The sequence below is a fragment of the Glycine soja genome, chromosome 7, assembly GCF_004193775.1.
Source record: "Glycine soja cultivar W05 chromosome 7, ASM419377v2, whole genome shotgun sequence".
NCBI classification, from domain to species: domain Eukaryota; kingdom Viridiplantae; phylum Streptophyta; class Magnoliopsida; order Fabales; family Fabaceae; genus Glycine; species Glycine soja.
In genome coordinates, this window is record NC_041008.1 from 46624882 (window position 1) to 46645141 (window position 20260).

A 20260-nucleotide genomic window follows, 5' to 3' on the forward strand; every position below is an offset into this window, starting at 1 on the left:
TAGGCGCTAAATAAATCAAGATGAAGCCATCCAAGATGCTGTATCAAAGACATTTTTTTTGTCAAGAACAAGAAGGTTTTTAATTATATAAGCCGTTGTAGGGTTAAAATTGGTGCAGCAAAGTTTCCAAATGCTAACTCTGGTGGTGAGGTTGGCAGGATGCGTTGGAGACAAGTTTTCTTTTATCTGCAAAATGCAAAGTGTTATGAGAAAGAGCACATTACATTACAGGCATACATCCATCCATTGACATATATATGCATGCAAGCAAAAGTACCTGAAATGTAAACAGATAAATAAATGTACTTTGTTTTGTTTTGTTGTCACACTCATTTGTCTGAGGGGGTTTTCTTACACGCTTACGCCACATCCACCTCCACCTCCACCTCATACCATTTACAGTAAATGATTGCATGACATGAGATTCCCATTATGGTAACACCACACTACCACTGTCATTTCGTTTCTTGGTTGTGGCAAATTCAGCCAAACCTTTCTTTCCATTCAATGCCAGCTTAATCGTTGAGAATGAGATCGTTTAATGACTTTCATAGGGAATTGGATTTTGTATTTCTTTAATTTATTGCAAGTACTGCACCAACTCCTTTTTCTGCAAATGTTAACATCAGCATTCACCACAACTCTAACTAATAAACTACAAAAGTCAGCTCTTTCTAATTCATATATAGTTATTGTCCAGCGGCTCTGTTATGGTTTTCATTACACACATCACTTTTATATACACAAATTTCTTTTTTCGTTATTTGATATAACATGACATCTATCAAATGCATATATATATATATATATATATATATATATATATATATATATATATATATATATATATATATATATATGGCCTCATTCAGATGATAGAGTGGAAATTTTTTTTCTCTGTTTGCAGAAAGAAAACACGTTACTTAAATAGTCACTATATACCTATACCTATAATGTGATTAACATGATATGGTGTGATTGATATATAATTTTATTGCTTAAATATGAAAAAAAAATCTATTTGAAAAAATTAACTTCTTAAATACTACATCTTAATATCTTGAGAAATTGATCCTCAATTGCCCACCAAGGATACTTGGATTCAACCAAAAAAATATACCCGAAATGAGAAATACTCCATTTAATTAGTAATATTTTAATCTTCTAATGAGTTATGCGAATGGCTTCCATGCATTAGTTATAATAATTGTGATGATTGGCACAAGTTTGTTAAAAGAAACATGATAATGAATGATGATGACTTACGAATCTAAAAAGGGCTCAAAATAAGATGGCTTCTTCTGTTCCGCATGCAATTAATCGGGTATTTGTGTTGGCAATGTCGTGTCGTGAAACAATGAGTAAATACAGTACGTACTCACTATTTTCATCTTTTTTTCATTTACCTCAATCTAACACACCCTATAATAGTGTGACATAAAGACCGTGAGTTTTCTCTGTTGGGCGCTGGTGAAAAAAAATGGAGGAATATCTCTGACTGATTGATCAAAGCTTTTGTCTTCCATGTCCTTACTTTTTACCCATTAGAAAGAAGAAAAAAATTGAAATTGGTGGGACCCTCCAACATGCACACTTGAATGAAAAGTTTGATGCAGAGAGACAAGCTTTTTTCCTAGTAGATCATACCAGATTTCGCATGCGTACGTCCCTCCCACTCTTGGATCGCGCTCCTTACCGCCACTAATTTTCTTTAATGTAGTATAAAATTAAAGTTTAATGCAAATCACACACACAAATATATATATATGTGCGTAAATCGATGTATAACTATTTGAATTTAATCAATTGCATAGAGAGAAGTTTTTCACTAGTATTTTTTATTAATTAAATTTTGTTAAAACTTTATAACGTTATAAAGAAGATTTATTAAATAATTAATGGGACTTATATTAAAGGATTTTTTTTTTAACTCAACACACAAAAAAATCATCATTCTTTGGATTTCCTCCCACAAAGTGCTACAAAGTCAAAAAGTGTTCATACAATATGCAGGGATAGCATGAGCATTAGTTTGATGAGAACTTCTTGGTCACCTTTTGAGAGATGCTTAGATGACCAATGTTCGGATCTTTCTCCAAATTTGATCCTTCAAGTAGTTGAAGATAGCTTTTTTCTTTCTTCACACCAAAGAGGGTAGACCAAGGTATTTGCATGTGCCTAAACATTTAGAGACATTAAGGAAATTGAAGATGAAATTACGAGTGCTTTGAAAAGTATTTTTTAAAGAAAATTTCATACTTTTGAAGGTTGACTCTTGGACCAGAAGTCAATTCAAATTCAATTTCATCAAGAATAGCATATAAAGATTCAACCCCCTTTTCATTTGTCTTACAAAACAAAAAATAATTATCAGCAAATAAAAGATATACAAGAATAGGAACTCCCTCATGCTTATGCTTTTTCGAGTAAACAAGAGAGATCCTCCATACAAATAATGAAAAGATAAAGTAGTCTTTGATCACCTTGTTGAAATTCTCTATCAAGAACAATAGGATCAACTCCATCACCATTAACAAGAATGATAAAATTAGCAAAAGCAAAACATATCCTCATCCATGTAATCCATTGGTCATCAAAATCCAATATAAATTTAGCCAAAATAACCTAAAGATAACTCCAATCAACTTTGTCAAATATTTTACTGATATCAATTTTAAGAACAAATTTACCAAATTTGTCAAATATTTTCAATGGCTACAAATACATTATTAAGGATAGACATGCTCTCAACAAAAGCATATTGCTCTAAAAAAATATATATTTGGCAAAAAAAAAATTCAATCTGTTAGCAATGACTTTGGAAACAATTTTATATAAAATATTACCAAGTGAAATAGGCCTCAAGTCCTTCATGGGTGTAGGATTATCCTTTTTAAAAATCAAGACAATATCAATATTGTTTAATTGTGGAGGAAAAACACCTTGTTGAAGCCATGATACGCTTGCGTAAAAAATTTCTTCACCACAAAGGTCTGAGAATCTCTTATTGTATTGATTCACTTATTCTTCATAAAATAATATAAGTCTCTTTATGTCAATATATATATATATATATATATATCATTGTAAGCTCGTACTCATTTAATACATATCATTACTCTTGTGGGATCATTATTGACTTAAGTGCTGGGATGAGTACCAACCCATTATTTACAGTGTTTAAATTGCATTGGAGCCTTGATCAACTTTAGGATAATTCAGACCTTGACTATCCAGCACAAAAAAACTAGCTCTGTTCGAGAGTTTATCTCATCACTCGATCATTCATCCATCTAAGGTACATCAACAATCTACCTCAAATATATCTACATCCAGTTCAGACAAATCACATTTGTATAAAATACTTTGTAATCTTGAATGTTAGCATTGGACGTTTAGGTTTGGTACATCGGTAATTCGCTGTCTTATCTATATGGGCATGTACAATGTCAGTAAATAATTAAAATATGAATGAAAATACAATATATTTAAATACTATCTACAAGAAATTTATAGTTAGGATGGTTTGTAAATGTTTGACGTGTTTTAAATCATATTGAATATTTTAGAAAATACTACTGTACACTAGTAATAAGAAATACATGAACTCACAACAAAAGGACAAGGGAACTGATCAAAGTATTAATGACTAACCTCGACGGATTTGTGACTCTAGTTGGTCTTGCCTGTGTGGAGGGAAAGAAGAGAGATTAAAATATCAAGTGAATGGTCATGGTCTCTAGTTCATTCTCAATAAATGACTTCATATGTATAGATAAAACTGGTCATGTTTTTCTTCATTTAGCATAAATGCAATATGAGCGTATCAAGTACTGGGGTTTGAGTAGTTTATGGTCCCCCAACTGAATCAAAGTGGTCAGTGTCTCAAATCCATCACCTATTCTCTCTCTCATGCACCACTCGAGCTTATCATTAAAATCTAGATAAGATAATTCCATCCACATTTTCGTCGGGATATGCATTCAAAATATAACACACATCAAGCAAATTCAAAATCCATCATGTAATTTGATCATATACATTACATTACATTACTCTCCTTCCATTCCAAAACAGCCTACTTCGTACACAAGATCCTGCGTCGTCTATCAAATTGGTATTTAATATATTTATTGAGACAAATTTGTTAGATGGTCTGATCTAATGCGTAACCTGTAAGGAATCAACTTACGCCTAAAATTATCAATATATAATAAGAAAAAAATCGTCATCCATAATAAGTGCGAGAGCATTTATTTTATTATTTACAATTACAATGGAGATTTTTAATAAAACTATGATTGAACGGGCAAAACTTATTATTCAATAATGATATATATAAAACTACTAAATTCATGCATGCGATAGTTGATAGATAATCTTATTTTTTAAATACGTGATTAAGAGTTCAATCTCAAGTTGATATTTATGGAAAAAAATTGTTAGGAGATGTTAAAGGATTTTTAGTATTTTAATAAGACTTTATATATATATACTTCATTAAAATTAAATTCATATTATCGATAATAAGTTTCAAAATGTGAATCTTTTGTTAGCTAGATTCAACTGTGGCTTAACTGTTATTTGACTATGCGTGACTTTACAACAATTGTGCTTAATCTTTCTAAAGGAAGTCGAAATATACAAATTTTTCTTGGCTGAGAAAACATTATCGTTGATCAACCTAGTAAGCAAGGTTTTAAAAACAGTTCACCACGACAAGTTCAGCTACAACGTCTAGCTTGTAATGTGTATGCGACTGCAATTACGATTGTTCGTAATCTATGGAACAACAACAACAACGCCTTATCCCATTAAGTGGGGTCGACTACATGGACGTAATCTATAGAAATATAAAATAAAAAAAAGTGACGAAACAGACCTTAATTTCAAATCTTGCTAGCAAATGATCGAACTTGCCATATCGCATCCGGCCAGTCTTGGGTGTTTATTAGTTCCCAATACTAGAAGGGAACTTTGCATTAATTGGTTTGATAATATTTAGAAAAGTCTTTCTCAAAATAAATTTCTATAATTTGAAGAAAACTTTATGCGAAAGTATGATACATAAATATGGAATATCGATGACCAAATAAAGTTGTAACGACATGGATTCGATCCTTAATTTCTTTCCTAATATTCTCATTCAATTTAATTTGTCACATTCGATCTCCCTCATGGTAGTTGGATAAGAAATTAAAGTGGAAGGGATATAAAAGAGCCGTGTACAAGGAAAAGTATTGTCTTTATTATTATTTTTTTGTGCTCATAATAATATTTATTTGTTGATTGGCCGTGGCGTTACTTTGAATCTTATGCCTTGGCCACGTAGAAAGTGGGGGTGGGGGTGCCCTTCGGGTCTTATTTACTCACTCTCTTTACTTGAGACAAAAATTAAAAGCAGTGGGAATGTTCCCAACGGCTAGTCCTTGCTTTTCAGTCTTATTTTTTCTTTAAAAAAAAAAAAAACAAAAAGAAACACATACAGATTTTATCATAACTCATAAGCATTAAGCAGTGAGGTCCCAAACCGCGACAGAAAGCACAGTCCAAATCAATGAGTTTTATGCACATGATAGAGACATGCCTGAGCCTGAGCTTGAAAATAACTAGCCATGCAGCATTAATGAATTTATTGATGGCCTACTACAGTGGGTGCTTAATTTGTCTAAATTTTGTATCTCAATGCTAAATTGCTAATTATAGAAATGTTGACCATGGGAAAAAGATATTATTTTCTTTATTTTTGATTTTTTTAATTAATAGTAGTATGAAAGAAGAATAATGATCAGTAGAATGATAGTCCAGTCTGGCAGTTTCAGAGTGGAAGGAAAGAAATTGGGTTACTGATATCTGATCTGAAAATTTGAAACATAAGGAAGCAAAGCAAAGTCTGCATATTATGCTTTTGAAAGAGTGTAAAATGATCCTTTCCTGAAAGAGAAAAGTCGTCCATGAGTGGGAAGATAGCAAGAATGATATATTTGGTGGTGACCTGCAGAGAGAGAGAGAGTACTTTGTTGCCTTGCCGAACCACATGCATGCACATTGTTGATTGAGTGCTTAGGACATAAAGGCTTTGCAACCCCAAACAACACCCGCCCCCCACCCACCTACACACAAAATAAAATAAGTGAAAACTCCAAATTAGCAAACACTGCTCTATGATTTAAAATCACATGTGTTTCTAGCTTTAAACGGAAATGAATTATTATAACTTGTCTTCATCATCACAAGCATGCATGTCCAAAGCAAATCATCCAAAGCCGAACGGGAAAACGAAGCCAATTTAAGTAATCTCATTCGTTAATGGAAAATATCATTGCCTTAACAAAGGTACCACTTGTTTCCTAAGACAAGGCATCTAGGAAAACAGTACTATGCTGTAGAGTAGGATGATTAGAAGAAGAAACATCATCTTGTAGAAAAGCAAAATGCACCAAATCTTTTAAAATTATCAAGAGGATCTAGTTGACCAAGAATATTTTGCTTTGCTTTTCTTGTTTATTTTGGACATTGAATAATTTGCTTTTTAATGTAAGAAAAAAAAGTTTTAACTTTTCATTGGGAACATCTACTACTCTTTATGTAATATTCCTTTCATTTGTCTGCTTGCTAAAAGAAAAGAATAAGCGAGTAATCAACACTAACCTAACTTTGAATCATCCCAATGATGTAAAAGATATTGTTCTATGGGTTTTTCTAGCTTCAATTTAAGACATATTCACTATCTTATATATGTATGGGCTTAGCTTTTAATATTTGGTATTAATTTAATTTTACAAATCTAAACTGAGGATTATTATTTATTTTAAAAAAAGTTAAAAGTCGCTAATTTAAAATTCGAGGACGTGTTTTTTATCCATAATTAAGGATGTAACAAATAATTTAAAACTAATTAAGGATTTAATTTAGTTCATTCATATGGATAACAAATTATAAAATTATTTGAATCTAATAATGCTAAATTTTTTTGGACCACTATCACATTGGAGTAAACCTTATTTAAAGGGATCAAATTCATTTTTACAAAGACCAACAACATATAGGTCTTAATTGCTAATTTTTTTAATAATTATTTATAATTTCTCACTTTGTTGTCTAAAATAATATTTTTTTCTCTGTTTTTTTGGGAAGAAGGAGACAGGTGGTATGGTTCTATTTACTTGCAATAGATTTTAAGTTGGAATGTAAATATTCAATCTAACTGCAGAGTAGAATAAAATTTTGGTTTAATTGCACATTCTTTTTCTCTTGTTTTTACCCATACTCAGAATTTTGTCATAGCATTTTTTCCTCACATATTTACCCTTTATTTTTTAAATTTCACAATTTTTTGCCTTGAATGTTTGTTGTTGTTAATTGACCAATGACATGTTAACGTTGATGGTTGACGTGACACTCAAATACAAATGTTGTAATACATGGATATTGATGTAACATAGTCATGTTGAGGCACATTAGGGATAAAATGCACAAAATTTTAAAAGTAAATGAACTAAATGCATAGATTTTTAAAAATAGAAAACAAAATGAAAATAATAAAAGTTAGAAGATAGGATTGGAACACTTACCCTTTTCTTATTCTAAGAGGAACAAAGCTACTATGCCATTTAACTTTTTTTTTTTTTTACTATTATCCACTCTGAATTACAGTTAAAGATAATAGTATATTTCATTTGTTATTTTTTGTATGATAACATTTTTTCATACAGTAACTATATATATGGCCTATTTTTTTTCTTAAAAAAAGTGTGATTTGGGGGAGAGGAGACCCACTATAGACAATCAACTTTAAATTTTTTAATAGAAATTAATTGATATCCCACCATAATGTAATGATCCAAAAAACTTGTCTTAGCCCGTCCCATGTTATTTAATGTCCCTTTTTAAAAAGTTTAAATTGTTGTGTATGCTCCTGCTATGAACCGGTTCTATAAATTAAATTTCGTTGTTGTGTTATTGTGTACTCGTGCAATCTTCACTGGTTACTTTGATGCAATTGGGGGATTGGACAACTGCTCTGCGCATAACAGTATATGTCTTTTACCGTTTGAATTAATGCTTATGGACAGTTTTAAATTATTTTATTCCTTTATATATATATATATATATATATATGTTTTCTATTTAAAATATATAATTAATAACTGAAGGTATAATACCTTTTATGACTAACTCAAAATTAACCCACGTATATATAAACTGATACAAAAGAAAAGTTTGGATTCAACTAAGTTAAAAGTCATTTCGACTGAAATGTTTAAATTTATGACATCTTTGTCATTTTTATTTTTTATAAATATTAATAATATTTTTTAGAACTTTATACAGATAAACTGAAAATCCTCTTGGAAAAGACAAATTCAATTAAACCCGAAGAGTATTAGCTCAAAAGTCTATTTTTAATTTAAGGTTCTTTTCTTTATTTTCTTAAAAAATAATTATATCAATGGTCATTTTCAGAAAATTTTCAAAAGTGGATTATTATACTTTCGTAAAATATTTTAAAATTTTTTTTTTTAATATCAATATACACAAACTTCTTAACATGTATTAACGGTGATTTTGTCTAACAAATAAGGGGTTTGTGCGTGAAAACAAAACTTAAACAAATGTGTGCTTAATTATTTATAAAATATTTTAAAAATAAGTATTAAAAAATATTTATTGTGTGAGAAATAAAAAATGATATAAATTCGGAAAGGGAATTCGTATGATAAAATAAAATTACAAATACTATTTAAAAAAGTTATGAATTCAGGCGTGAAAATTTTGAAGTTTAAAATGAAAACGTGTAAATATATTATTTAATTTTTTTTCTGTGTCCAAGCACACTGTTCAGTGTTGACTGTTGAGAAGAGAGGGGCAAATACATGTTTCCCCAAACGAAAAAGGAAGGCAATTGGAGTTGGAGGGGTCTGAAGCATCTTGAAAATTGTGATCAAGGCTTTGTCATCTGTCATCAACACTGTTTATTCATGTGGACCCAGCAACCCAACACCATAACCAAATTAGCTAGCTACTCCTATGTTTAATTTGTCTAAGGTAAAAACTAAAAGATGTTAGTAATTCATTTCTTGTTAATTAAAATTTATATAAACTCCGTATTCAAATTATATATATCTTCTTAATTTGAGCTCTACATGTCACTGCATGCATGTATATCTCTTTTTAATCCAACTAGCTAGTGGCTTCAAAGTGAAACTCCACCCAAAAATCGAATTATATATATATATGACTTCTAATTGTATTTGATCCTTCTAACTCTAATGTGTTTGATTAACGGAGAAAAAAATTCTCTTCTTTAAGTGCATCATACATCTGAGTAGTTCTGAACAAATTGCAAAAAGAGAAAAGAAATAGAGAATATATAATTTTGTCTAAGACAAAAAGTAGAAAGAAAAGCAACAAAGGAAAAGTAATATCCATGCAGAATTACTAGAAGAAGAGACAACATAGATAAAACAAATTGTAAAGATGGATAAAGCCTTAAATGTGGTGTAGAGACTGGAATAAAGGCAAGGATAATAAAAGAATAAAGCGATTTGGATGATTCATAAACAAATATATGATGAAAAGGAGAATCCTTTTCCTACTTCCCAGTAGAATATGTAAAGAAGTAAAGAACAGCTTTATAGAGTAACCGTGACGTACTGGTAACTTTTTCTTCATCACAGTATTAAAAACACAATACAGCAGTAATCAACATGATAAATATATTAAACTTTTGCTTATATCGATCGTCATAACTGCTTCGTGACAAATTTAAAATATATCGGTAACTATAGAATTTATCTGCATGTTATATAGTGTGCCAATAAATATTTGAAAAATGCCGTACGTACCTTTATAAGTAAATGCACATATGATTGTCTAAATATTAATAACATTTAATGTTATACTTTTAATATAAAAAAATATTCATAGAAAAACCGATAATTAAATTTGAACTCAGTTAATTATTACTTAAGGTAAAAGAATCATCAAAAGATTTTACAGAAGATTAATTGATTACCAATTAAATTTATAACATTGACAAGCTAGATGAAGCATCATTTAGCATGGTCTCTGCCTGCTTCTCTGTGTTTCTCTCTCACATGTGATAAATCTGAATGGAATTCAATGCTGTTTGTATTCCAAAGGAACATCATTGACATGTTGAGCGAACTATTTATTGACACAACACCACAAGCAAATATATACAGAAGAAATAATAATTTGTTATATATATGTCGCAAAGATTGGAGGGCCTCGCCTCTGTATTACGAAAAACAAAACACGATGGAGTAACATAGTTCCCTAAGTAGTAAATGCTGGCGCCTGAAGGAAGAATGCCACTAACGATCATTCTAAGTTCTGCATAAGACCTAATTAATTAACGCCTCTACTGAGCGTACTGCATTTAACTTTTGCATGGTATCATATCATCACCAACTTTAATTTAATTATTTCGCAAAATTTCCCCTTGATGAGATTGAGGTGTACTCAAAGTCAAAGACCCTTTGGATGGTTAAGGAATTAATTAATAAGAGATATTTTAATGATGGATGGAGGAACATAACTCGAGTTATGTCTTGTAAAAAGGATTTGGATCAAAAGGACACACAAAACAAATAACCGTACGTTGCCTCTAATGGCACACTTAAATCCATCAATTCTTCACATTCAAAACTAAGGGCCAAAACACTTATGCACACACAGATCGATCATGAATGACAGAAAAAAGAGAGAGGTACACCAAAAAATGTTAAACAACTCCATCTGTGAAGTTTTCATGTAAAATTTTTGGTATGGCCAGTAACTCGTACAGTAAAGGTTAAACGTACAAACATAGAGAAAAATACTGTCTTTTTTTTTTTCTTAAGTAAAGCACTGATGAATTTGTAGTTTTTATTTTCTCCTCCCTCTCATCTAATTAACCTACTTAAGTTTAGCATTTATAGTTTTTAAACGTGAGAAGGGAGATTGGTATTTCAAGTGGAAACATTTATATTCAAATAGAATTCAATTCTTAAAAAAAAAAGAAGAAGCATGTTCACCTGAAGTATAGCTTTTAGAAAGACGACTAAAATGTTGTTTTGAAGTTAATGGCTTTCTAACGAACTTGATGCAAATATTTATGGTCATGTCTAACTTTGTCCCCCATTTCGTTATCCTATTTAGTTTAGTGGGGTTTGCTTAATGAGTTCAGGGTTTTGGTAGGAAGAAGAGGTGTGACTATAATCAATTTAAATTATGAATAAGAAGAAAATATTGATCAGAAGGGAGCATTCGGCATACATAACATAAAGAAGGGAAGTTTAGCATATTTACTTTGAAAGAACGTTTCTTTCAGTTAATTCAATTTGAGAAAGGTTCTCTCTCTCTCTCTCTGTCTTTCTGTCTCTCTCTGCCATCTTTTGTCCTCACCACTATCTGACACACTGCTCCCCTCTATATGGCGTAAACTCGATAGCTGATAGTGCAAGCAAAGCAAAGCAAGCACCCCCACTTTTTTTTTGGGGGTTCTCTAATCTGAATCTCCCTCTCCTAAAACTGAACTGTGCATTCCTCTTTGTCTGTTAAAATCTGCTTTTTTGTCCTCCCACACCACCTCTATAAGCAGCTCCTGTTTAGTGCTTCACTACCAAAATCCACCTCCAAAGCTCTCTCTCTCTCTCCTTCATCTTCTACTTCCTTCTATTACTCTAATTCTACTCTCTTTTAACCAAATCATCTTTTTTCTTTTCTTCTAACCAACCATGTCTACAACATAAGGTTTGCTCTATCTTGTTGTTCTTCTTCATCTCCAATTGAGTTTAATTAAAGAGAAGAAAGCTAGCTAGCTACAAGGTTTGTTTGTAGCTGTCTTCATTGATTATGAATATGATCTTCTCGCTGAGACATAGAGACATTTAGTTTGTTTCTCTCTCTATCTCTTTTGAAGAGATAGATAGAAATTAGAAAATACCCAGAGTGGGAAAGTGTCTTGTTTGCTTAAAAGGCTCTCTCCTGTGTGCCCTACTTCTGAGTTTGTTGCTTTCTTCTCTTAATTCACCTGAAGATAATGAGCTGGGTGCCTTCCAACACCATTAACTCTTGATTTTTTTGCTAGTTAGTTACCTCATCATAACGAACAAAACTCTCTTTCTTGCTTCACATGTGTTCCAAGCTAGCTAGCGGTGAAACTTTGCAATCATTTTGACATTACCCAGCTGATCTCCTTTGTTTGTTTCTTTTTTGGTAAGTCTCCAAGGCTAGGAAAGAATGGAACTTTCGAGTCAAGAAGGCGAAATCCCAATCCCAATAAACAGCAGTACTACATATGGACATGGTAATGGTCATGGTCACGGACTCATGATTCACCATGACCATAACCACATTATATCCTCCACGGCACCTTCAAATGGCATACCTACCATGCAGCAGGAGGAGGATCATGGACTTGGAAGCTACAAGAAAGTAGTTCGGTACAGAGAATGCCTGAAGAACCATGCAGCAGCCATGGGAGGGAATGCCACTGATGGGTGTGGTGAGTTCATGCCAAGTGGAGAAGAAGGGACCATAGAGGCACTGAACTGCTCTGCCTGTCATTGCCACAGAAACTTCCACAGAAAGGAAGTGGAGGGTGAGCCTTCATGTGACTACCACCACCTCAACATCAACAGAAGAAGACACATTCTAGGCCCTCACAAGAACCTCCTCCCACCTGAGGCTCTGGGATACCCTACAGCTGCTAGAAGTGTCCCACCACACCAGATGATAATGCCCTACAACATTGGAGGAATTGGGCACCACCTCCCTTCAGAATCTGATGAACAAGAAGATGGTGGTGGTGGTGGTGGAATGGTGCAGCTTAGTAGTAGACCCATCAGCTCCCAGCAGCAGCTAGTGAAGAAAAGGTTCAGGACAAAGTTCAGCCAGGAGCAGAAGGACAAAATGCTCAACTTTGCTGAGAAGGTGGGTTGGAAAATCCAGAAGCAAGAGGAGTCTGTTGTGCAACAGTTCTGCCAAGAGATTGGGGTCAAGAGAAGAGTGCTCAAGGTTTGGATGCATAACAATAAGCACAATCTCGCCAAAAAGAATCCCCCAACAACTGCTGCACCACCACCACCTTAATTATAATTATCCTTCCTTCACCCTTTCTGCTTTATTATTATATATACTCCATCCCTACGTATGATTAATTATTAGCCTAGCCGCAAGTGTTTGTTGACTTTCTTCATCAATTCCACTATAGTATCTCTCTAATCATCATCTCTTGCAATATAATTCTCTCCTGGCTGATCTGTTTGAGTTCTCTTTACCTAAGACTAAGAATAAACCCACCATTTAGTAGCTCCATCGATCTATATCATGTGCTCTAGTTTAGGAAAATTGCATTTGCATTTGCATTGCGTCAAGTTTTAATTAGTTTCTGAGTGGTGTTTAATTCTCTCATCAACCTAGCTAGCATTCAAGTGATGAGGACATGGAATCTATGCAATGAATAGACTCTCAGGTACCATATGTATGTATGTATTAATAGAATTGCATAGGGTCTTTCTATGCTACTTTCTCTTTCACCTTACAAATTCTGCTTCTGTTGTGCTGATGCCGCTGCTGCTGCTGCTGCTGCATCATATGTAGGACCTTATGACATCATTTTTCAAGCGGTAAAAAATGATTTATTTTCTTGCTCCAAATAGTAAATCTTTTAGCATTAATTTTAGACGATATATAAACGTACTCAAGGGAAGGAAGAATATATTAGTACGTAAAACCAAATATACATTGAGAAGTAAAAAAGAAAAATGCGAAATCAGCTTTAATTTGCGTTGGATTTTTGTCTTCACCTAAAAGCTTGGATTCTATGTCTGGACCGTGCGTGGCGGAAGGAAGTTTTTGCACTCTAACTTCAACTGATTAGGAGACCTTGCATCATCCTAACTGACCAATAAATTTTAAATAACATTGTTAACTGGTTTTCATTAAAAAATGATTGGGGTTAACAAATAAGTTATTAATCTTGTAAAGTTTTTGAGAGCAACTTTGTTTTCCCTCGCACTACTCTTTTAATTATAATATACATTTACGTAATACGTATCATAAGCATGCTGTTTCATATTAATTACACCTTTTACAGAACACGATTTTAATTAACTTCCGGTGTAAATGAATGAATCCGCGTGACCACATCCGATAAATATTTTAACGTAAAAATAAGAGAGACAAATATATTGATTTTTTAAACTTTTATCATATAAAAGATCCAAATTAAAATATTCAAAAATTATATAAATATATTTCTAAAGAAATTTGCATGATTTTTTTTCAACAAACATATAAGATTAAATATATTTTTTTTCTAGATTTTAACTATTTATGCATAGTTATATGATTAATACTGATTTTACTGGTTCTAATATTCTTATTTTAAAATATTCATACAATATTATATCATCATATATATATATAACATGTTTCTCAACGTTAATTAATGAAAGATAAGCACAGTAAGTGCGTGAGGTGGAGGAGACTCGGGACATTGTTTTGCTATACAGGCAATTGAAATCTTCGATTGTCAGTTATTTTGTTTACTTACATTATTACGGGATGACTTATCTTTATGCCTGCTAGCTACATAAGTCTAAATTCAAAAACATCAATGAATAATTCATCAACAACTGAATTAAAAGGTTTTTGTCCACAAATTTTTAAACAAAACAATGTTGATTGTATTACGTGCAAACGTAGTTTGGTGTCTATGTCAGTTGGCACCTTATCCGCATGGACACTAGGGCACAATATAATAAATAATCACAAATAATATAGATATTATATTTTTTTTACATTTTTTATATTGGTTTTAAAAAATAAAATAAAATATGTTTTATTTTTTATTTATAGATAAAAGTATGCAAAAAAGTGTGTAAATCGTCACAATTTTTTTTGTGGTAAATTAAAATTGTTTTATCGATCACCATGAATTTCTTTTACAACAAAATCTATTCATACATTTTTTAGACAAAGAAATATAAAAATGCAAATAAATAATATGAAAAAAGAATTATATTAATTATTACTAGTACATAATTTTATTGTATAAATATAATATCTCAATTTCACTATCATGAATCATTCTCTAGCCATAAATAATTATACAAAACTTGCAAGCACGCCTTGCTTTGAAAAGGAGGAAAAAAGAAGAATGGGGTCCACTCGGGCAAGAAGAATCGTGATCTTTTTAATGTACATTTATATTTTAATTATTTAATTTTAATATTTTGTAAGAAAATATAATTTAAATAAAACGAATTTTTTTCTGACTAGTGTAAATTATTAGTACTCCTATTTAAAGACATCAACTAAATGATTTCATGTAACTTATTAAATATTTTAAATTATTAACAAGTAAAACATTCCTGTTAAGAAATATATTTTATTTGTATGAAATAGCGATTGCTTTTTATTTTTGGGGTGGAACATGGAAATGAATCCAAAAAAAAAAGCGTGAAAAGAAAAAAGCTGCTCTCTTTAATTTGTATCGGGATGCACATCCTTCCATGCAGAATGTTCTTTGGTTAAAGGGAAAGCACCATACCAACATAACAGAACACAGCACAACACAGTGGAAAAGCAACCTAAAGCAACTTCACAAATTTCATATACAGCCAACCACAAAGCCATGTTTGGATTAGTTTAAAATAGGATGTATGAATTATGAAATAAATTTAATGATTCGTAAGCTTAATTTTACACAAAAAAAATATGAATGTTTTTGTAAATTTTATTTTACTCTAAATGTCTGTTTTACAACTAAAAAACAAACATGCACCTCGTCGCCAGGATTACTGAATAATGCTAAAACAATTCTAATATTTCTCGTGGCTTCAATTAATTGTGGTTTTTAGGCTTGTAAAAATTGGGTTAATTAATGTCCTATTTTATTAGATATAATCAAGTCAAATAATATAGTAATTACTTAATAATAAACTTTGGACACCTAAAATTCTTTTTAACCGCTATATTTAGGACTTTTGCCGATCGTGAAGAACTTGGAAGTATTTTTACAAATTTTACTCTATTGGGTTGAGTCATACTGTGGTGATTATTTAGTCATCATTTACCAACAACTATGACAACTTGTACACTTACCTTTTGTATGTTGATTAATTTCACCACTTAAAAGAAAGTTTTAATTAGTATTTACAGCTCACAAAGATATTAACACTATGTTTGGTTTGGAAAAGAAAGTGGTAGGAAAGAAAGTGGAAGGAAAGAAAGATAGTAGAAAGTGGAAGGATTGTCTTAGTTGTTTGGTACAAGGGAAAGTGGAAGGAAAACTTTCTTTTCTCCTGTTTGTTTGGATGGAAAGTGATAAGGAAAGGAAGAGGTACATTTGTGAAATGACAAAACTAACCTTATATAAATATTAAAGAGGGTGAAGAGAATAAAATATATTTTAAATAATAAAGAAAAAAAATAAAAGTTAGACACAAGCTTAATATTGAAATTATATTTTTTTTATTCCTTTAAGATAAAATATGTCAACTTATCTTCAATAAAATAAAATTAGCAGTTTTTATAGCATTAATTTTTATTAAGTTAAATTAATAATGCTCAAAAATTTCATTTGTTCAGCTAGATATCAACATAGATATGCTGCAATTTGCAAATTTCTTATAGCAGGTGTGCACTAGAGTGTGAATAATAAGAATTATTTTGTTTGAGAATAACATTCAAAGATGCTCTCTTATTTTTTTTAGCTCTGATAAGGTGTGGTTCAAGCTGTGTTTTCAATTTTCTTTCATTCCTGTCAGCTCTGGTTTTTTTAGGAAAGGTGTCTCATTTCATTCTTTAATAAATTTGTACTTGGCTTCCTTGTATTTGTATCAAGGTGGTGCTAGTAGTTGGGTGGGATAAACCATGTTGTAATGTCTCTTGTAACTCAATTGTTGGTACCTCTCTGGTACCATAATTTTAATACATTATTTCTTTTGCCTTCTCAAAAAAAAAGATAATGCTCAAGCAATGTACCCCTCAATTGAACCAGTTGTTCAATTCCTCATAGATAAAATTGAAATCTTGGATGAGTTAGTGCTAAAGCAACATCATTCTATTTATATATAAATATTGAGTTTGAGTATTATGATGCATATATTGGCCAATTACACTACATGTTATAGTGCAAATTAAACATAAATGACAGTCTAGTTACACAATATTAGTATACACATCTTTGCACTATAGCTCCAGTTGCTTGTTGCACTTCTACTTGTATTGCACTAGAGGTGAAAGCACCTACATTCAAACCATATATTAGTTACTACTATTATAACACATTGAGATGATTAAACATCATGAGCATAAAAGTTCAGTGTTTTTAAATCAACAAGACTCTCAATTTATTCTTTCAAAGCCTCAACCAAATTTCTTTCAAATATCTAACTGCATCAAATTGAGTTTATGCAGAAAATTATGCAGTAAAAAAAGACTACGCCACTTTCACTTAGACCCCTTGCCAATATAAAATCTCCACAGTAGCTTCAAGGCATAAAAAGTCTAATATGAAATTACTATAAGACATAAATATGAGGTATAGATTATTAATGAACTCTAAAATATATTCAAGGCCTGTACCACTAGCTCATTGTTATTATCCTTTGCAAAATGCATATATAAAAACTGTGACTGCAGAACATATTGTGTCAAAGTGTGAAAAAATCTATAAATTTATTTAGTGTAATAATAAAATATAACATTGTGTATATAAATATAGTATAATACAAAAACTTGTAAACAAAGGGAGATGACTCAAACCTTTCAGTTTCTATTGAATGCACACCTCTGAAGGATGGTATAAGGCTCCATCATCAAAATCATCAATATAGTACCAAAAGGGATAGCAGACTCCAAAGCATATTCAAAAGTAGCATAACAACAAAAGTCACAGGTTACCATGCATCTCCAGTCATAAAAACTAATAATTTCCATCTTAAGTCATATATATCCCAAAATGATAATTAATATAGACTAAGTCATAAATTAATAAGGTCTCATATGATGCCTTAAATATATACAATCCCAACAAAAGAGCATATCCACAACCACTCCAAAAAAGCAATCCGTTATAGGCTGTCATTAGTAAAGGCATCACATGATGTCCTAAATATATAGGACCAAAAAAGGAGCACTACCAATGCTCTTAACAAAATATACCTGCATCAGTCATCATTTGAATGAGAGCTTCTCCTCTCATATGAGGTGGTACGCCAAAAAGCTTACGTTTTTTGTGCTCATTATCACATAAATGGTTATAAACCTTCATGCGAAATGGATCTGTGACTCTTAATTCCTCTAAAAGATCCCATACATCAGATTCTGAATAATGACGAGGACGAGTTTGTTGTATCACAGTAACTTGTTTTTCAGCAATTTCAACTTGTTTTTCAATGACTGCAACTTGTCTTTCAGCAACTTCAACTTGACGCTCTGCAACTTGGTGCAGCTCCTTAGAAACAGAATTTCCCTCTTTCAAAGCTTCAGCAATTGTCATGATACTTTCATTCATTCGCTCATATTGATCTTCAACTAACTCAACCACATTTCTCTTCCGTTTTGTACCCCTTGAAGTATTTAAGCCACTAGGATTTGTTTGACCATTTTGTGGACTAGCATCCTCAAAGTTGGGGGGTGAAAATTGGTTTTCATCAAACATACCAACATTTGGCACATACATTTCTGTATCTTCAAAATAGTTATTCAAGTCAATATTCTCCTTCTCCCATTGTTTCCTCCTTTCCTTAGCTGTTTTCGCAACATTTCCTTTTGCCCTATCAGTTGCAAATAACTCAGTCAAGATGTCATAATGCTTAATTTGCATTTTTCTCCATCTTGCAGCATGTGGCTTTCCCTACATAAAAGGTAAAAATGACAAGTGATCAATTTGGTACTTATAATTAACATAAAAGTCAAGTGATCAAATAAAGGATAAGAATGCTAATTACTTTAATCAGCTCTTCCCAGACGTCGTCCTCAGCATCAAATTTTCGAGTTATTGAATTCCAAGAGAATCCACTTAAACTATGGAACAAGTCGTAAGCTTCAGCAAAATGATTTTTTAGTGTCTTCATTCTATTCTTTATATGATTCTTTGTGATATTTGGTCCAATTGTAGATCTTAAGGCTTCGACCATGTTGTTGTATGCTTGTGTTGTCCAAGCACCATCGTGCCTATTTCCCTTATTTGCCTCTTCACCCAAAGCATTCAACAACATTTGATCCATTTCATCATTCCATTGTAGGCTATCTCTACCAGGGTGATTAGAATCTGATGGAGTGGTTTTTCCCTTTGGCATTGTAGTAGCTGCATATAAATTTCAAAAGGACACAAGTTGATGTATCCATTTTCATATGAATATTAGCTTATGAGAAATTCATCCACAAAAATAACATGAGTAAACTAAGAAATATTAGTAATGCATACCACTGGATAATTCTACTACAACATAATCATGTTCATGTAATTTCCCAAAACCATACACAAATAGAACACAAGTTTTGTACTACATTCTACACATGTAGTCACATTACACAAAAAAAAAAACAACACATTAGAAATACATATTACTTATATAGTGTTATCATATTGGATAAACATTCCACATTCTGATAGCAACATCGTCCCTTAAAATTGTTCCCAATCTATAGTCATCATCACGTTGTTGTTGTGGTTGGGATCTATCAATCTCTTGTTGAAGTAACTCACGATCTACTTCAGCAATTAAGGTCTCATCAACATCAACACCCATTAAGAAGTTATGCAATATACAACAAGCAAGTACAATGTCTGTCATGACTTCAAATGAGTAAAAGGGTTCGGTGCCAGTAGATAAAATTGGAAATCTTTTCTTTAGTACTCCAAAACATCTCTCAATAACATTTCGAAGTGAAGCATGGCGATGATTGAACAACTCCTTAGAATTTTGCGGGCTGCGAGTAGAATATTCCTTCAAGTGATAACGAACACCTCTATAAGGTGTAAGCACCCCACGTTTTAGCATAAAACCGGCATCCCCAAGATAATATTTTCCTACAAAAGTTGTGATATAATTTATTATTTGACGTGTTAACTATTATAATTCTAAATTGTGATACTTAATAGTCAAATCAAATTAATAGACTACTAACCTTCAGGAATTTTTAGAGAGTCTTCCCTACTTAAAGCATCTTTCAAAATCCTAGAGTCAGATGCTGTGCTTTCCCACCCCGGTAAAACATAAGTGAATTTCATATC

At 31.8% G+C, this 20260-nt stretch overlaps 3 protein-coding genes across 3 annotated transcripts; 1 reads left to right on the forward strand and 2 right to left on the reverse strand.

The window, feature by feature from the left end:
* Nucleotides 1-11352: 11352 nt before the first annotated feature.
* LOC114420278 (zinc-finger homeodomain protein 4-like) lies at nucleotides 11353-13663 on the forward strand. Its single transcript, XM_028386211.1, has 2 exons — nucleotides 11353-11835; nucleotides 12231-13663. Exon 2 carries the CDS (start codon nucleotides 12250-12252, stop codon nucleotides 13099-13101), a length of 852 nt encoding a protein of 283 aa, XP_028242012.1. The 5' UTR covers nucleotides 11353-11835; nucleotides 12231-12249; the 3' UTR covers nucleotides 13102-13663.
* A 3525-nt stretch (nucleotides 13664-17188) lies between these two features.
* On the reverse strand, nucleotides 17189-19322 carry LOC114420758. The gene is made up of 3 exons (XM_028386562.1): nucleotides 18972-19322; nucleotides 18184-18877; nucleotides 17189-17265 (listed from the first exon to the last, which is right to left on the reverse strand). Exons 1-3 carry the CDS (start codon nucleotides 19320-19322, stop codon nucleotides 17189-17191), a joined length of 1122 nt encoding a protein of 373 aa, XP_028242363.1.
* Nucleotides 19323-19382: 60 nt separating this feature from the next.
* Nucleotides 19383-20257, reverse strand: LOC114420760 (protein ALP1-like). Its single transcript, XM_028386563.1, has 2 exons — nucleotides 20155-20257; nucleotides 19383-20056 (listed from the first exon to the last, which is right to left on the reverse strand). Exons 1-2 carry the CDS (start codon nucleotides 20255-20257, stop codon nucleotides 19608-19610), a joined length of 552 nt encoding a protein of 183 aa, XP_028242364.1. The 3' UTR covers nucleotides 19383-19607.
* Nucleotides 20258-20260: the final 3 nt, after the last annotated feature.

Coding starts and splice junctions, on each gene's coding strand:
- LOC114420278 (XM_028386211.1), top strand. CDS start 12,250: ATGGAACTTTCGAGTCAAGAAGGCGAAATCCCAATCCCAATAAACAGC.
- LOC114420758 (XM_028386562.1), bottom strand. CDS start 19,322: ATGCCAAAGGGAAAAACCACTCCATCAGATTCTAATCACCCTGGTAGA. Junction 18,878..18,971: donor TCTGGGAAGAGCTGATTAAA/GTAATTAGCATT, acceptor CCTTTTATGTAG/GGAAAGCCACATGCTGCAAG. Junction 17,266..18,183: donor TCAAATGATGACTGATGCAG/GTATATTTTGTT, acceptor GTTTGAATGTAG/GTGCTTTCACCTCTAGTGCA.
- LOC114420760 (XM_028386563.1), bottom strand. CDS start 20,257: ATGAAATTCACTTATGTTTTACCGGGGTGGGAAAGCACAGCATCTGAC. Junction 20,057..20,154: donor CTCTCTAAAAATTCCTGAAG/GTTAGTAGTCTA, acceptor CAACTTTTGTAG/GAAAATATTATCTTGGGGAT.